The sequence below is a fragment of the Gymnodraco acuticeps genome, unplaced genomic scaffold (assembly GCF_902827175.1).
Source record: "Gymnodraco acuticeps unplaced genomic scaffold, fGymAcu1.1, whole genome shotgun sequence".
In the NCBI taxonomy this organism is placed as follows: Eukaryota; Metazoa; Chordata; class Actinopteri; order Perciformes; family Bathydraconidae; genus Gymnodraco; species Gymnodraco acuticeps.
Window position 1 is genome coordinate 18,366 of NW_022991492.1, and position 19,576 is coordinate 37,941.

The 19,576-nt window shown below is 39.9% G+C and overlaps 1 protein-coding gene across 1 annotated transcript; it reads right to left on the reverse strand.

Annotated features, from left to right (window-relative positions):
- Positions 1-3,028: 3,028 nt before the first annotated feature.
- Positions 3,029-18,717, reverse strand: LOC117533122 (ADP-ribosylation factor-binding protein GGA2-like). The gene is given in 19 exon segments (XM_034196761.1): positions 3,029-4,427; positions 5,325-5,396; positions 5,398-5,436; positions 5,989-6,158; positions 6,309-6,466; positions 7,306-7,418; positions 7,500-7,564; positions 7,896-7,947; positions 7,949-7,997; positions 7,999-8,077; positions 8,196-8,409; positions 13,443-13,580; positions 13,670-13,750; positions 13,825-13,925; positions 14,590-14,713; positions 15,788-15,886; positions 16,516-16,591; positions 17,685-17,769; positions 18,562-18,717. Coding segments are annotated over 19 exon segments (1,869 nt in total). The 5' UTR covers positions 18,605-18,717; the 3' UTR covers positions 3,029-4,316.
- Positions 18,718-19,576: the final 859 nt, after the last annotated feature.

Sequence of the window (19,576 nt, forward strand, 5' to 3'; positions counted from 1 at the left end):
ACACCTGCAGATCGACCGCTTCCAGTTCGAACTCACCTGGAGGACATGGAGCACAACAACCACAACCACATCCACCTGAGGAGCAACGGGGGCACGGGAGACGCAGAGGAGAGAACAGAGGAGGAGGAGGAGGAAGGAGCTGAGGAAGAATACGAGGAGAATCACAACAGCAAACACAACGGGTTACAAAGTGAGGAAGAGGACGAGGAGGATGAGAATGGGGAAGGAAAAGGAGAAGAAGTAGAGGAGGTGAAGGACACTGAAGAGGAGGAGGAGGAATGTGAAGAGGAGGAAAGAGAAGAAGTAGAGGCAAAGGAGGAGGAGGGTGTAGAAGGAGAAGAGTAGAGGAGGTGAAGGACACATGAAGAGGAGGAAAGGAGAAGAAGAAGTAGAGGAGGTGCAGGACACTGAAGAGGAGGGAAGAGAGAAGAAGAAGAAGTAGAGGAGGTGAAGGACACTGAAGAGGAGGAAGGAGAAGAAGTAGAGGAGGTGAAGGACACTGAAGAGGAGGAAGGAGAAGAAGAAGAAGTAGAGGAGGTGAAGGACACTGAAGAGGAGGAAGGAGGAGGTGAAGTAAACGATGCAGCTGAGGAGGACGGAGGAGGTGAAGTAAACGATGCAGCTGAGGAGGAGGAGGAAACTCAAGAGGAGGAGGAAGAGGCTGAGCAACATCCTGAAGAAGAACAAGAGGATGGTGCAGAAGATAAGGATATGAATAAACGAGGGAGGAGGAGGCGAGGAAACTTGGGAACATGAAGATATAGATGGAGAACAAGAGGGAGAGGAAGGAGCTGAGGAGGAAGAGGAGCTGGAGGAAGAGGAGGAGGCAGCAGAAACGGAGGATAAAGTGGAGGAGGAGGTTGGAGAAACAGAAGAGGAAGAGGAGGAGAAAGAGGAAGAGGAGGAAAGTTAGTTGCGTCTAAAATATGATTTAACAGGTCAGTGAAAAGTGAGGGATTCAAAATGAAGCTGGAAAGACGGTTAATAGTAAGACTGTCATGAGGAAGAGGAGGAGGAAGAGGAGGAGTTGCTCTTCTCTTCTGAGGGCTGAACTGCAGACGTCTTCAACTCATTTCCGCAGCTGGCAGACGGACAGAGAGCAGCGTCTGCCTCCCGATCAGCTCGGATTGTTTCAGCGTCTCGATCGTCTGGTCGTGACAGAACGACGCCACGTCTTCATCTCCGAGTGTCTGTCCATCCATCACTGCCGTAGGGGACACAACGAGGGGATCATAAGACAATATGTGGGGGGGGATGGGGGCTGTTTTATCAACCTTTTGTATCAAAAAAAAGAAAACAACGCCCTGAAATGCGTACATGCAAATAAGTGTGTGCCTGTTCTCCAGATATACTACCCATCATCTCTGTCACCGTCTCTTTGTGAGGAAGACACACACACACACACTCACACACACGGCGACCAACAACTGTTTTAAAGAATGTCAACTTCCTCAGTGTGTCAGAAAAAATAAGCGTGTGGAAAGTGTCTGTCGTCTTATATATTTAATACAAAAACTTTCCACGTTGTGACGGGAACAGTTCCTCACAGAGCGACCTTGAAGCGACCTTAAAGCGACCTTAAAGCGACCTTGAAGCGACCTTGAAGCGACCATGCTGGATTTCTGAGTATTACATGGAGCGTTTCGTCCAAGTGGAAACATTTGCAATCCAGTTTCGAAAAAAGGCTGACCTGTTGTTCGTTGGTTCATGATGTCGGTTCATGTTTAAAGGGACAGTTCAACCCAAAAAGACAATTCGAACAATGTTTTTCCTCTCACCTGTAGTGCTGTTAATCAATCTAGATTGTTTTAGTGTGGGTTCTCTGTAGAAATCTCTGCCTTATTTTCAATATATTGCAAACAGATGGCACACATTTCACATAAAACAAACAATTAGCAGCACTATCACAAACAGCAATATCATTAACAGGGCATGTGCAAAAAGTGACTAGTAATTATTCTGTTTTTTTACAATTGCCATGCTTATGAAGGTAATCTAATTGTATGTGTATTTGTAGCACACACACACAGGTAGATTTAAAAACGTTTAAATACACTCATAATTGCGACATTGCTGTTAATATATTTCTTGTTTGTCACAAGTAAAGTGTCATGTTTTTTATTTATTGATTTGTTAATTTGACAAGGACAGAACACGATTGCATATTATTTAATTTAGGCATCAAGAGGAAGGTAACAAAAGCTGAAACATTACAACTACAAATCAGTAAGTTAAAAATACATAATGATAAATGTGAAGATAAAAGTGTTCGTATTTGAGGGAAGGCAGACATCTTTACGGCCTATATCTCAAATAATAGGCTACTTACATACAAACAATCTAGAAGGAACCGCACTACAGTTGAGAGGAACAACTTGGATTTTGGGGTGAAATGTCGCTTTAAATACAAATAAAAACACCCTATATTCATCCCTTCATCCCAGACTGTGAGTTTGATTCCCGGGTGAACCGTGCCAAACTAACCACTGAGCGTTTCAGCCTTCCTCCAAACAAGATGGCCGCTCAACCTGAAGCAATGCATTGTGGGACCAGGATAACGACGATGGGTGTGATAGTCTTCCACAAATCACTTTTTTCTTTCTATTGTTTTTTGTAAAAAATATTTGGCACTTTATCTAACACCCCTGTTACATATATGTACATAACAAACGTGTATTTTAATCTGCTGATGTCAAATAATAAATATGATAAATGAAATTCATGCTGCAGGTTCTCCGGAAAACCCTTTATCCTCTGAAAACTAATGGGAAGGATTTATCCACAAAGATAAAAAAGGACTTCTGGGTCCATGCTTTTGGGGTTTACCTGTAGTGTGTGATATGAGTTGTTTGTGCAAAGGCTAAAACCACAAAGTTCCTTTCAGAGGAAGTTTCTCTCTTCCGCACGTTTTGATTTGAGTTTGTTGTGCATGTCGCAGCAACGCTCCGGCACGAGTAGCGGTCTCAACGTTTAGGCAGGAGATGAAGAATAAGATGATGCAGAATAATAGTGAGAAACCGAGTTTCAATTTGTTTTGCTTACAGACATAATTTGTATTTATGACATATGGCAGGGTAAACACTGTAGCACTGACAGACATAAGGCACACAAGAACATACATATTCACTTTGGCTTTAAAGGTCCCCTATTATACTATTTGTCAACAATATTTTACAGGTCTCAGATTTATACAGAACATGTCTCTGAAGTGTTTGGCTCGAAATACCAAACAGATCATTGCAGCATCCCATAATCCCCTCTGTTTCAGCCCTGTTTCAAAAGTGCTGATTCTGTGTCTGTAGCTTTAAATGCTAATGAGCTGCTGCTGGCCACGCCCCTCTGATACATGATTGGTTTAAAAAACACAATGGTGCTCTCGGATGAGATTCAGCTGATAAGCTGTGTGGGGGGTTACCTTGGTTGCTGATTGGCTAATGGTTACACAAGCCAAAACATCGTTATGACATCACAAAGTGGCCAAAATCTGTTCAGCTCATTTTCAGACAGGTTTTTATAGAAATGGATCAGGACAAAAAGAGGCAATCTTTTTTCCTGAAACTTTCAGAATCTCTTTCCACAGAGGGGACACATGTTGAAGTAGAAGAGACATGGAAAAAGTGGATTACGCATAATAGGTGACCTTTAAGTCGTTCAGAAATATTCTGACAAACTTTAAGTGCAGCCTGTTTTTAACTTCTGACAGTGATGGGTGATTCAGATTCAACGAATGTTCCTCTGGGCTCAAAACACAACATGATGTCAGTGCAATGGTACCATTATGTTTCTTAACACTTGAAGAACCTGAAGCAAAAGAAAAGGCACTACAATACCTGCAAATATAAAACATTTTCTCACACATGTATTCCTTAAGACAACCTTACTCTTAATAAATACATATTAAAAACACAACTTCCATCTTAAGGCACTTGAGAGAAGGCTTTGAACATAATGTACGTGCAGACATTTAACCAGCTGCATGTCAGTGGTATTGGTTCAATACACACCTTATTATCAAACTGCACTTTAATGCAGGAATAGCAAAATACTGAAAGTAATCTCCTGAACTTTTAACATTTGTATCTTTTAAAAAGAGTTGCTCTTAGAGTCATTTCTATCCTTCCAAGATGATTTTGGCTTTATTGTATCAGAAAACACTATCTTATAATCCTGAAAATACAGATATATTTTCAGTTTGTTTCTTTGGTTACTTCACTAGGCGTTGTCACAAGTTTCCCACACTTTTGTCCATTTTTTTTTCACTTTACTCTTCAGATCTTGATCTTTTTCTTTTTTTTATCCGAGTATCCAAAGTGTTTTCAGTGTCTGATCAAAGAGGTCCAGTCAGGAAAGTTGTCGATCTCCCCGGTCTCATTCAGATGTTGGTCTCCATGTGTCATTGTCAGTTTGTAGCGTAGACGCAACTTTCGCTGAAGAGAAGAGGGAGACATGACACATGTAGTTGGATAACTGAACACATCAATGATCAACAGCAAATGAACATTGTGTTCATGAGGTCACAGTGACCTTTTAAAAAAATCACAAATCCAAAACAGTTCATCTTTCGGTCCAAGTGGACGTTGAAGAAATGTGTAAAATTGCGTTGTAAGAAAATTGTATATAAGAACATAAGGGATGCAAGGCCAACCCTGAACCATAGTGATGTATGAAGTATGCCATGGAAATGTTATGTTATAGTATACCATAACAATATCACATACAATTAAAGAATAGAAGAAGAGTTTGACTAATTTGACTAAGATTCAGTGATAAAAAATGTCATATCTCTTGAAAGCTTGGTGCTATTGCTACACATCTAACTTTGAGACAAGATGTGTGTGTGTGTGTGTGTCCTAGCATTACTATCCTTGTGGGGACCTAAATCTGTTTACAGTCACGTGTGGGGACTCACCTCCCCATGAGGGAAATAATTAATTTTAGGGTGAAGACTTGGTCTTGGTTATGGTTAAGGTTAGGATAAGTCTCTGTCTGTCTGTGTGTGTGTGTGTGTGTGTGTGGTGTGTGTGTGTGTGTGTGTGTGTGTGTGTGTGTGTGTGTGTGTGTGTGTGTGTGTGTGTGTGTGTGTGTGTGTGTGTGGTGTGTGTGTGTGTGTGTGTGTGTTGTGTGTGTGTGTGTGTGTGTGTGTGTGTGTGTGTGTACCGACATCTAGAGCAGGTGTGGACAGGAGGACGTGTGTGGACTGAGTGACATCTGCAGCGTGGAGGCTGTTGTGGTACGGTATGTTTATGTATGGTATTAATCATTAGTCAAATTATACTAATACTGGGGGGGGGGGTTAATGTAATTCAACCGCCCTGTTAACTCACCTTCTGAGGGTTATCCAGCAGGAGGACCTGAGAAACGGCAGGTGGAGGCAGCAGAGGGTTGTACGGAGGGAGGGTGAGTCCCAGAGGCCGGCTGAAGTTTCACTAACATCGTCTGAGAGAGGAAATAAACTGACAATTATATGGATATTCAACTCATAAATGGAAAACAGGTCAGCACAGCTCAAACCGCTAAAAGCTCAGGAAGAAAGTGTGTGTGGGAATGTGCATAACACATTGTTCATGAGATGGAAAATCTGAAGTGGGTGTCTCCAGCAGGGGGCGTCAGTGGCAATCAATTAAATCTGATATCTCATGGGTTATTTTACAATTAGACAAACACACTTAACTTTTCCAGGAGTTGTTTTGCATTGATGAAAAATTATTTGTATGTAAAAACATACTTGTAAATGTGATTCAGATTTCTGATGAAATGTTGCCTTGTCAAACACGTCAATCAAAATGAGCTTGAATTCCCACTTGCTCCTCATGTTCAAAAGGTTGTTTTGAAAAAACAACGTAGCTTTAACTTTCACAACGTTTTACAAGTTTAAATCTGAAATAACGATCTGTACCACTGTCTGATATTGATGATACTCGCTCGCACAAAAAAAAAAAAAAAAAAAAAAAATTGTATTTCCTTTTTTTAAGAGATTATGTTTTCTACCTTTGGAACAGCAGCTTGAAACAGGAAGTCTTTAACTTGGAGGGCAGATGTGTTCACGGTGGAGGAGACGACCACAGCAACACCAGGATAACCCAGCGGAGAGACTCTGGCAAAATGTAGAGACACGTGGACGCCGCCATGATCATACACAGTGATCGGCTCAAGATTACCTACAAAAAAATATAAAATAACAGTGATTTGGACGGTAAATTCAGAAGTAAATAAACACGTAACAGAGAAATCGTACGGAGAAAAACACCAGTAGGAAAACAGTACTGTAACACACAGAGTAACACAGCTGTTTCTCCTTATGAACTCACTGGGTTTGATGGTGTGAACGGGAACAAAGATGTTTTTTAATAGTCGCGGTGTCAACAAGCTCTCCTTTTTTTCTGGAGATCCCGACATTTCACTGAGTTGTTTCTGATTCTCGGACAGTGATCCTGACTCTGTGAACTGTTGATGGTGAGGGAGTGACCTGAAGAAAGAAGACATCGTCAAACATTACGTTTAGGATATAACAAAGATGACATTTGAGCAGTGGTAAGTGAAGTACTTAGATTGTGTACTTAAGTTAAGTATTAGTACCAGAGTGTAGGAATACTCTGCTGCAAGTAAAAGCCCTGCATTCAAAATGTTGCTCAAGTAAAAGTACAAAAGTATTAGCATCGAAATATACTTAAAGTACCAAAGGTAGTCATTGTGCAGATTGGCCCCATTTCAGAATAATATATATGTTTTGATTATAATTATTGATAATTAAAGTGTTATCAAAGCTGGTAAAGGTGCAGCAAGTAACTTAAGGTATTAAATAATTGTAGTGGAGTAGTAGCATAAAATGGAAATACTCGTACAAGTATCTCAAAATTGTACTTAAGTACAGAACTTGAGTAAATGTACTTGTTACTTGTATGTATGTATTAACATTAATGCACAACACAACACAAATAATCGTGATAAGGATACATCTAAGTATCTACATTAACATTTGAAAAGGTGATTCCTACTATACATTATTTTATGTGAAGAAAGTTTGGGGCTCTCTGCTGGAACTGCTACCCCCGTGATCCGACCACGGATAAGCGGGAGAAGATGGATGGATGGATTTATTTTGTATTTTCACTGTCTATCCTCCCATAATCATTTAAATACTAATTATTTACCAGCACACTATTGAAATTACAATTGGGATTAGAGTGTAAACTATATCAGTAGATGTTTGACTTTTTTTATTTCTCCATATATATATACATACAGTACGCCAAAACCAAAGCATTACTGTATCTCCAAAAGTATATTTCTTTTCTCAATCTTTACCAGATATTCGTCCCATTCGATGTCGCGCTGCTGCCCCCACATCCACGGGCTCTCAGAACGACGCCTCTGCCTCCGTTCTGCTCAGCGTGGTTAATCTGAAACTCTCCATTTAGCTGAAACAAGAAGAATTAACAGTGTTAAACACATGAAATAAAATCTCAGTTAAACTCTTTAACGTAACATCGGAGCCTCACCTGCAGCAGATCTTCAGAGTACGACCGTGAAGTCTCTTGTTTTGAGACGTGATTATTTTGTAACTCTGTAATCACAGTACAGAACAACATCACATTATAAGACATTACTTTCACAATCAGAAACCTTTATTTGCCTTACAGCGGGAACATTTACATTCTTATGTCATATGAGATAAGAACACATCCAAGGTAAAACACATAAGCAGTACTACTTGCACTATTTTAACTATGTTATCTGTTATATTCTGTTGCACTGTTGGAGGAGCCTGTGACCTAAGATTTTCCTTGACATATCTACACTGTAGCTATGTACACATGACAATAAGAGCCTTGAAACTTGAAAAGTAACAGCCAGTAATAACGTTATTTTGCATTAGGAGCAAACTGCAGGTCTACCTGGTTCATTGAAGTCCTGGTCAGCGTCTGAGTTAAAGCTACTTTCCAGGAAAAGAGGGAAACATGGGAGAAGATGATTCAAAAGATGGCAGTGAATCAGCCTTTTCTGTGCGTCTGTGGAGAGTCCAGTGCTGACAGGTCGATAAGGTGGTAGCTTTTAATCTCTCTGGGACTCTTTGGAGCTGGAGGAATAAGAAGAAACACGTTTCAAATACAAAGCAGTGCCAAACACAAGGTCAAACTTATATCCACAGGGACAGAAACAATGAAAAAAGGGGAACAAATCAGGCCTCCTTACCCCATTATTATTCCGCTCCATTTCGTCCTCACTTCTGCTTCTTTCTCTTCCGCCGTTACACTCTCTCTTTCCCACTTTGGTTTTGTAATCGTTTACCACAAGTGTTAGCTCGTCGTTAGCCGCCAGGATCTGCACCAGAGCCACGTCCTCGTCCATCGTTTCGCTGGCCAGGCGGAACAAGCTGGGCCTCAGCCGGTCGCAGCGCTCATACAGGGCCTGCAGCGACAATCATGAGTTACACTTCCACACAAACACATTATCCTCCACAGTGAGAGGAAACATGTGTAGGTTTATTGGGCCCAGACAGTATTATTCTTATATATATTATTTTGATAGTCTATATCAGTGGTCCTAAAACTTTTTTCAATAATGTACCCCCTTTGAAAAAAAAATTCAGCCAAGTACCCCCTGATCAGCGCAGAAACTATGGTTAGGGGGGAAATGCCTTTATAAAGAGGTACAGTACAGTGCTGCACCATCAGTGTCTGATTTATTAAAACAACAACATTGTAACTGAGAAAAACCTAAATGCTACATTTCAAATGTTTACAATCCATCACTAAATTCATGGCAAACCAATTTTAACATCATGCAATAACACTAAGACGACATTAGTTGCATTGAACTGATCTTTTTAATAAGTTGTACTTACAATTTAGTGAGAAATATGGGCTTGTGCTTCACTGAGGATCTTTGTCATTCTGACAAGAGGCAACTGCGGTTATTACACTTTACGTTTTGAAATATGTAACTCTGTTAATATAAAACCCACACTGCTCAAACTTCGTTACTTTTCCTAAAATTAGTATATTTATTTATTTTGGGGCGTGGGGAATGAAGAGAAAAAGATATATGAGCATTTTATGAGCATGGGATTTTGACTCCTCATATAAACATATGCTATACTTTGCGGCCACACGCCGTTGCCAAGCAACGCTTATTGTTTAGGTCCTTTGATAAGCAGGCAGTCATATCATTAACTAGAACTAGCTAGATCTGATAGATTTGGACAAAAACGCGAGTGAAGTCTAACCGGATGCGAGAGAGAGAGAGAGAGAGAGAGAGAGAGAGAGAGAGAGAGAGAGAGAGAGAGAGAGAGAGAGAGAGAGAGAGAGAGAGAGAGAGAGAGATCAGAGATCAGGGATCAGATCAGCTGCTGCTGACGGAGAACACGCAGCTCTGCATGATCACAGCTCCGTCCGCTGTGACGGACCGTTGAGCGGAGGAAAATACACTAAGAGTTAGACCTAACACACTTAGCTAGTTTATCTACTCTGGAACTAGCTAAAATAGTTATACATTTATTCTTTACTGTCGGGTCACTTATTACAGGTTCAGCGAGCTGCACGAGCCTGACGAGCTGTCAGGAGAGGGAGAGGAAAAGAGAGCATCCCGTTTATTGTTCCCATTTTATTATCCAGAATTACTGTACACTTTTGAAGAAAGTAGTTAATCTATTATTAGTAGTTTGTTTAAATGCATTAATTACGTTTTTTTTTTCATTAACATAAAATAAATCTCACGTACCCCCTGCAGTACTCCAACGTACCCCTAGGGGTCCGCGTACCTCCATTTGAGAACCACTGGTCTATATCAATGGAGGAATAATATATAAAAATAACTTTAATTTTAGTCCATAAACATTTCAACATTAAATCATTCAAGCACTTGTATGAAAATGTATCTGACAAAAAAATAATAATAATATATTGTTTTCTACTGTGGTCAAAAAAAGTTGCAAAAATGTGAGGCACATTTATTAAAGAAAGTTGATTTAATATTAAAATACTAAATAATTCAATCAAGTAAATTACTTCACTAAGGTTTTGTTGAGGATCTTTTTATTGTATTTCTGAAGGGTCATGATCTCATTAAATATGATAACAGGAGTAGCCTACTGTATAAAGCTTCTTTTTTTTTTAAACGAAATATAAGCTCTTACGTAGAAAATGACATTCAATCGGTGGCGCTGAAGTGCAAAACACAACAGCATTTCACAAAACGCCACAGCATTTCACAAAACGCCACAGCATTTCACAAAACGCCATAGCATTTCACAAAACGCCACAGCATTTCACAAAACGCCACAGCATTTCACATTGGACAGAAAGGGTATTCCTTAGGGAGAACACTTCTTGTTTGTGATTGGACAGAGCCAGCCAGAGAAGCACTGCTGTGATTGGTTGTTTTTTGCTGCCAGTCAATAAATGACGCTTCGTGATTGGCCCAACACATCAGCCGTTAGCTGTTAGCACACACTCAGAGCTCACAGCTCCTCATATCTGTTCAGAAACTGGACAAAAGTTAAACATATACAAAACACAGACTGTCTGTGTCATGGTGAATACAGTCGCTGCTTTATTTATGTCTGTATGACGTTGTTGTGAGTGTGGACGGAGCAGCTACAGGTTAGTTTAGCCTGGTCGATCCGATTCCGATAGGATTTACATGGAGATACAGCCCGCCCCCTCTCCAGCGTCTTGTTTGAATGACAGGAGTAAACACAGAATTAATGCTTTATTAATTCATGGTTTTTAAGGGGCTTATCTCCATGTAAATACCAGTAGCGTGGCGTGGGGAAAAATGTAGGGGAAGCCCATTTTTTGGGTCGGGGGGTGGTCAATAACGTAACCAGATGAGTGATTACAGCGCCCGGTATCATTTTACACACATTGGTATCACACAGATGCAGGACTTGCACACGCCTGTTATCTAACCGACAGGTCCGCACGCACTCTCCAGCTGAAACTCTCTCCTTATTAATTTAAGCATTTTACTTATTAATGTATGCAGACAATCACACAATCTATGTGATTTTTGGATTTACCGTGCCTCTCAATGCCCGTGACAGGTTGGCAAGGTCGATGAATCCTGAAGTTGCCCAAGGATTGTTCAGGGAGCACGAATCCTTGTCAAAAAGAAGACATGGCCAGCAAATTAGACGCTGAAGTTTAGCGCTTCCAGTTAGCCACTCCGTGCGGACATAATTGTCCTCATTGAACGTCCGATTCTCTCCCTTTTTCCTCTGCGTACACAGCTCGAGTGCGGGCATTGGCCTGTCATCTGATTTAATTTGTAGTTGCTGCTGTAGCGGAAGTTTAGTAAAGTTATGTTTGATTAAGTACGCCAAATCTCCACCCTCCATAATACTTCATTTGCTTGATAATTTCTAACGGCGGTGATGACAGTTACAGTATTAAAACTGATGTTGATGTGATTTGATTGGATGGCAGTGTCCAATCAAATCGCCAGCCGCCAGCCGCCTCTGAAGGGAAGCAAGAGGCGGCTAGCTTCCCTTGGCATGGCCCTGACCAATCACAGGTTGGCAGGGGCATCACGTGGGGCCTCATCTGATTGGTCAATCCCTCCATTTTTTTTTCACCAAGGGAAGCTAGATTCGGCTGGCCTCCTCTCGCAACAGTGAGTGCAATCTACTGTTTCACCATAACATCTAGAGGGGCGCTGTTTGTTTCACTCTTTGTAAAATACTCAATGAGAATGGGGGAGAGCCGGGCCGGCAGCAACACACAGCAAAGGAGAATTATCGAAACAAAACAAAGTGTTTGTATTTATTTATTTAAATTATAACTACAATCCGAAAAAACAGGGGAAGCCTGGCTTCCCTTGGCCTCCGGGAGAAAACGCCACTGGTAAATACTATGGTAGACCACCCAATATTCGCATGCTCTAATCGCTCGAGTTTCACCGCGGCTGTCAGCTGTGTTTGCTCCTGTCATTCAAACAAGACGCACTGGAGAGGGGGCGGGGCGTATCTCCGTGTAAATCCTATGGGAGATACCAACTACAACAAAATGAACATATTTGACCGTGATTTAATTGTAATACACGTTTCAAAGTGATGCCGAAGTAACTACATACTGATACCGGTTAGTAAAAACCATGAATTAACGCTTTGACAAGTCTGCAGACAAGACGGCAGGCGAAAAGCTTTTAAAATGCGTGTTTTCTGAATGGAATCGGATCCATCAGGCTGAGCTAATCTGTAGCTGCTCCGTCCACACTCACAACAACGTCATACAGACATAATAAAGCAGCGACTGTATTCGCCATGACACAGACAGTCTGTGGTTTGTACATGTTTAACTTTTGTCCAGTTTCTGAACAGATATGAGGAGCTGTGAGCTCTGAGTGTGTGCTAACGGCTGATGTGTTATCATTGGCAACATAGACTGGTTGGTAGGCAATCACGAAGCGTCATTTCTTGACTGGCAGCAAAAACAACCAATCACAGCAGTGCTTCTCTGGTTGGCTCTGTCCAATCACAAACAAGAAGTGTTCTCCCTAAAGGAATACCCTTTCCGTCCAATGTGAAATGCTGTGGTGTTTTCTGAAATGCTGTGGTGTCTTGCACTTCAGAGCCACCGTACAATACGCTGCTATCAGGGTCACAATATAACTCTTGTTACAACAGCATTTATTTGATTTAAAAGTTAAGCAACTTTTGACCAAAAAAATCACAAATCAGTGTTTTGTGGTTTTACATTTTCAGCGAAAGTTGGTGGTGTGAACTCTCAAAGTAAAAAGCCAGTAGAGGGCTATACAGAACCAGGACTCGCAACCAATCTAGCTTTTGTGGTCTGCCCTGAACAGCTGTTTTATATCTGTCTCTGTGTAAGATGCAGGGGTGGGAAGTAGTGGAGTACAAATACTTTGTTACTATACTTAAGTAAGTACATTTTTCTGGTATCAGTACTTTCTGACAACTTTTTACTTCTTACATGTTGAACACAAATACCTGTACTTTCTACTTCTTACATTTTCCAAACAGGCTGGTTCCTTTAGTTTGAATGTGTGTTTGGTGGCGTGATCATTATTATTTAGAGTCATTGCGTGCCTATTGATTTGAACACGATCCGTGTATCCATCATTTCCTGGTCTTCTCTAAAGAAGAGGGACCAATGGAAACGTTGTCATGTTGCCGTTGTTCAGCATGGAAACATTCATTAGCTAACAATGACATTAGTTCTATTAATATAAAGGGAGGTCAGGTACTCTTTAAAACAGCTGGTAGTTATGGGTACTTTTTACTTAAGGACATTTCAAAGCCCATACTTCTTTACTTTTACTTGAGTAAAGAAGTTTAGTCAGTACTTCAACTTTTACCAGAGTATTTGTAAACACGAGTATCTGTACTTCTGCTTGAGTAAAGAACGTGTTTACTTTTGTAGATGTGTGTAATTTTGCCATCTCTGGTATGATGTGTGTGATGTGTGTGATGTTCAGCGTACCTTCATGTCGTCGCTGGGCTGTAGCGTTGCTCCGGTGATGGTGTTCTGCTGCAGGAGTTCTCGGAGCTGTTTGGTGCTGCTCTCCACATCCTGCAGAGCGGACTCTCGCTTTGTCACTTTCTCTGCTTTCTCCTGCTCCTAAAACACACACACATCAAATCAAATTAATATCAAACTCATACAATCAGAAATGCATGCATGAACAGATCAGCCGCAGCACTGCTCACCTCCTGGATGGTGCTCTTAATGAGTCGGTTGGCCGTCTCCAGGTCTTCAGGACGAGCACTTTTCAACAGTCTGGCTAATAACTGAGGACACGGAAATACAGCTTTAGTGCGATGAAAGTTAATGTTACATCATCAGATATTAAACACTGACTCACCGTGGCTTTGTCCTCCTGGTCAAAAACGGACTCTTTATTTCTCTGTGTCGGAGGCGCCATTATTAATGTGTCCGGCAGTTTGGGGTCTTTCTTTACAATACCTGAAATAACAAAATGTAGGGTAATATCGATTAAACGTTGGGAAAATAACTTCCAACTAGGCATGCAGGTGATATATGTTTTCAAGGAAATGCAATGTCTAATGTCTTTGTATTATGAGATCACCCTAAAAAAACAACAATTAAAAATCGAAACAAAATCAAAATGTTGAATTCATTTCAATTTTCTAAACTGCTTTTTCGCAACAAATGTTAAGAGTTTTGGACAATTCAACACACTGTAATGTAACTGTGGAAACAACCTACTACTACTTATATTAGTTTAGCCAAATCTTTATCTGTATCAGTGTAAAAGTTTGATTCAACATTATAAATGAGGCTTTGAACTATTCAGTACATCTCCAGACTACTCATGAAGTTGGAATCAAAACAAACAAACAAAAAGGCGAATTTGAAGTTGCATATTTGCATAGTGGTGCAAACGATAAGGCCCTTAATCAAATATGAGTTGGCACTTTACACCTACAGTAGATCCAATCAAAACAACTACAAACACATATGTACGGGCCAATACATCACGTGAATAACTTCAGTGTATTGTATTATATGTTGGATTGTTGGAGGAGCTCAGGTCAGAAGATTGCCATTTCTACACTGTAGCTTTGTGCAGATGACAATAAGAGTGTTCTAGTGCATGAACCCTGACCTTGTTTCTTGAGCATGCCGTAGGCCTCGAGGATCTTTGGTTCTTCTTTGAGCCACAGAGTCCAGCCGTACAGGATCTCCGTCACTCTGTCCTTCACTTTCTGAGGAGTCCACGCTCCAAAGTACTGCTCAACCAAACATTCCTTATTTTAGTCACATCACTGTTGTTCCTCAGAGAGAGAGACTTTAAAAAACACGTATTAGCCTTTTAACTTTTATTCATGTTGATCGGTATTGTTCTATTACTTTTCTATTTATTCAATATATTTGTGTACATATTAATATGATGCATGTTTATGTTGTTTAGTAGATTCAATTATTTGTTAATTCACTATTTTAACTGAAAGATCTCAGTAGGTTTTTGTTTACATTATTGACTATAATTGTAATATTAGTATGAGTTTACCAGATGAGAGTCTGTAAATCAAAACGTAGTTTATCAGTGGATGTTTGCAGGAACTACTTGTTAACAGCGTGTTTCCTGACGGACACACACAGCGTGACTCCGGTCAGGTAGAGACCGGTCTCAAGTCAGCACCGCTGCAGACTCGCTGTTTGAGGGCTTGATAGCCCACTCCCCCTCCACACCCCTCCACACCGCTCCACACTCGTTGGTTTGGAACAGCACTTGGAGGGGTAGTGTGTAGGGGTAGGGTGTAGCGCGTGGTTTGGGATTGGGCCATAGTGTGTCGGATTTGTGTGGTTGCTTCACTTATCAATTTTAATTCAAGTTAGTGTTTGAATCGTTAGCTTTTCATTTATTAATGCCGTCTTCTATATTCCCAATGGATTTTAAACGGCTTCTCAAAACTGTTTTTGTACTTTTGAAAAAAAAGATCTTTGAATTTGACTGTTTATTTCATTTCATTACATTACTCATAGTTTTTGTTAATTAATTGTACCATTTGTTGGTTTCTCTTTGCTGTCTTGCATGAATCACTTTTTAACTTGGGTTTTGAAAAGGGCCTTAGAAATGAAGGTTATTATTATTATTATTATTATTAATTATACATATAATTAAACGCAGCACACTCACACGAATCTCAAGTAAAAACAATTACATTATTTAGTTTTATATGGCCTGAATTAACTCAAAACAACAAACACATATTATTACGTATGAGATTTGATAATGTCCTCAATGAAATTAAATGAAACTGAAATGCACAGACAGGAAACACCGGTCTCTCCATCATTACCTTTGGAGTCAACAGTTTGATGAGCTCGTTCAGAAAGCGAAACTTGGCGGCCTCGCTGTGAAACCTTTTCCCGCAGTTGTTCATACACGCCTCGAGGACCTGGAAAGCACCAAATCATGGAACATCAACAGAAGCTTTTTCAAGAAGTGAAAATGAAAGAAAAAAAAGTCTCCTGGCTTTGACACGACAGAAAAAACAAAGAGATTTGGCAGTGCACGTTTTCGCGGTTAACCTTTAAATGTCACACAACGTTAGGGACATGAAGCTTGCTCTCATTTTGAATTACCCTGCACATCTCTTTGATGTATACATGTCTGAATGATAAATACCTTAGCTGTCACAGCAGATTCAATATGCATATTAAATCCCCCTCATCACTTGCTTCTTGTGATAAAAGTTAGTCACAGATATTTTCCACAGGACCGCCCCCCCCCAGCGTTAAAACAAAGGCCTTTGTTTCTTAATGAATGGTCCGTAAACCTTATAGATGACCGTGTGTAACCCGTGATGAAATGCATTCAATGAAAAACCCATGTCTACTTACTGCATGTGCACACTAGATGTATATTGTATTTCCTGTAACTTACTATTAAATGTATGGTTCAAATATAAAACGTAGGGCTAAAGTAGTGGCTTGCTGCTTCTGGGGACTTCCCAGACAAACAAACAGGATATTTAACAATACATTAAATTAAACTGTGAATAACATGAAGACATGTGATACTCACAGTGAGAGCCTGCAGAGACTCCTTCTCCTGTGGCGACTGGATTTTATGGGCAAGAAGGCGAATGGCTACCTGTGGTCTGAAAGTGGAAACAAATTAGATTTAAAATCACATTTAAAGGCTCGAGTAGAGCAAAGAACATGTTGTGCTGACAATCAAAGAAGTACACTTCCCATAGCTTCCACACATTGCCATGCGTGAGTTAAGCTAATAGATAGGAATCAAAAGCTTAAGAAGTTAATTTAACATACAGTATATTCTTGCTATAGACGCTAATGCCTCGCTGAAAGCTCCTGAGGCGTTGATAACTGTCTCTGATGCATGTCTAATGAATTAAAGCAGAACAACACTCACACTGTTTATTTTCCTGTCAACTTCTTGTCAATTAAACTCAAAATATTTGTAATAAGATACAAACAATGACGTTCAGAACCACGAAAGGAGGGGGTGGGCGATATGTCCCCAAATAAAAGATTATACTCGATCTTTCCTGCCAGTTTTGTTTGTCTTTCATTTAAAACAATGGGACAAAATACTGTGCAAATGATCGGTAATAATATAACCAAAGATTTTCTTCATCTTGGTGTGTCACTAACTCTGTTTGACTAAAACCAGGCATATACAGTAAATATTGGTATATATGCAATATATACATTATTATATACATATGCTATTAATAACCGTGTAATTGCTAAATCCAAAGAACTGTTACAGGATTTGTGTTTTGAAAAGTTTTTTTTATTATATTTTTTATTATATCATAACTTAGTACTTTTTTTAACATATGTTACATTAACCTGTCTGTGGCTCTTTCCTGCTGTAACGATGCAAATGTCCCCTCTGTGGGACTAATAAAGGTATTCTGATATATCGTCATATTGCCCAGCCCTAGTTCCTACTTACAGTAAGTGCTAATTGGCAACTGGACTTGCTTTTAATTAACGTTACATTCATATTAAAAGGGTCAAAAGTGTAAATGGTGCTGCAGACTTCCTCCTTCCTCTTGCACAGTCTTGAAACTGAGAAGGTGTGATGGCAACATGGACGTGAAGCAACTCTTTCTCAAACCCCAGCATTGCGTTAACTTCTAGAAGCACGAGGCCTTCCTTGAAAACGTTAGCCCATGCAGCACATGGAGTAGGTACAAATAAGGAGAATCTTGTTCAGTTTACCCATCCGTTTCTTGGTCTACGAGCCGGTAGAAGCTCTGGATGCAGTCCCATCTGTCCTGCTCATTGTTGGGGTCTGTGGCCTGGTCTGGAACCAAAAAGACACCAGAGAAAAAGGTTAAACGACCCCAAAAAACAAATGTGCCACAACTATATTAAATACATGCAAAAAGCTAAATAACTTTGATGAGGAAGTGAAAATGAAACACACAGAAAAACAGGGAAACGATAATACTGTAAGGTGTGCTAAGTATACTTTCCAGATGTGGAGTGTAACAATAGATTAACTTTTCCTTTCATTTATTTGTTTAAGGTTAAAATTGTGTCATTTTTTAAGCTTGTTTCGTTCAACCGATGTTTCAAAAGACCAGTAATATATTTATTTTGCTTTATAAATAACCTGAATGATGAGGTTTGATGAGTTAGTTATATATTATGATCTTATCTTAGAAGCTTAAATATATGTTTAAATGCAGTTCTTATATCCTAATTGTGTATTTTTCCATACTAGTATTCCTACTTTAACAGAAATAAAAAAGAAAGTTCATCAAGTTTTATAAAAATGTTTTGCCAGAATGCGCGTTCACGTCAGGAGTGCATACATATATAGAGCGCTCGTTGGGTACGCGCACGTAACCAACTTCCTGCTGAAACTTTTTGCACAAACTCTTTAAAAACAAAGTTAAAAACATCAACACATTCAGAATGTATTCGCCAAAGTATCGCGATATTATGAAAACACAAGTACAACTGGCGTCACTAGACAAGTTAGTAAACAGCTGCGTTAAAAAATTCAAATACGTGAGGATGAGACGTTGGATAAACAAGTAAGAAGCTAAGAAAAACAACACATTTGAGTTATTTTCTCCCGTTTACTTACTGAGCCATGACTCAAAGGTTGCCGTGTTGTCTCCGGTCGCCATGTCTTCGGTTCTCCTCGGTTCTCCTGCGGGTGCTGAGGTCTTCACTAGCCGCTGTGAGTGCGTCCTTCTGGGGAAGCGGAGGTGTCAAACTGCAGCCTGTCTGCAGAGACATGTGACACTCACACCCCGTCGCACTCCTGACACACAAATTATATTACACGCACACACATACACACTCGCAAACACACACACACTGCAGTGGAAGAAAAAAGAAAACTACTTATTACAATAGCGTACATAGTTGTCATAAATAATATTATTCTTTTACATTTAGTAAGATGGAATTGTCCCCTAATAGTGTATATTTGACTTTTTAGTTATGTTTTATTTTCTGTTTTGAGATGTTTATAGGTTATGTTTTTTTTCTAATATTTTTCCTATTCACATAATGTGCAATGACTTGTATACATGCTGCTTTGGATTATTGAAGTCAATCTAATCTAATAATTTATTAACATGTCTACTTATATTTAATTATGTATATTTTAAGTTTTTTTAGTAACAGATTGATCCACTAGAGCAGGGGTATCAAACTCAAATACACAGTGGGCCAAAATAAAAAAATCAGTACTAGAAGAGGGCCGGACTGGTTCAATGTTTATTGCAGAATTTATTGAAATGAACTTATTGCACATATTAAACCTGGAACTAACAAAGCTTAAATTATTGCCAATAAAAACAACATTAAACATTAAATAATCAGTTGCATTCATTTCTTATGGCTCTGTCCGAGTCATTTCTTATGATTACATTTTTCCACAGGCCAACAAGATTAAAAAAAACAATTTCCATCCATCCATCCATCTTCTCCCGCTTATCCGTGGTCGGGTCGCGGGGGTAGCAGTTCCAGCAGAGAGCCCCAAACTTCCCTTTCCCTGGCGACATCAACCAGCTCTGACTGGGGGATCCCAAGGCCCTCCCAGGCCAGCGAAGAGATATAATCCCTCCACCTGGTCCTAGGTCTACCCCTTG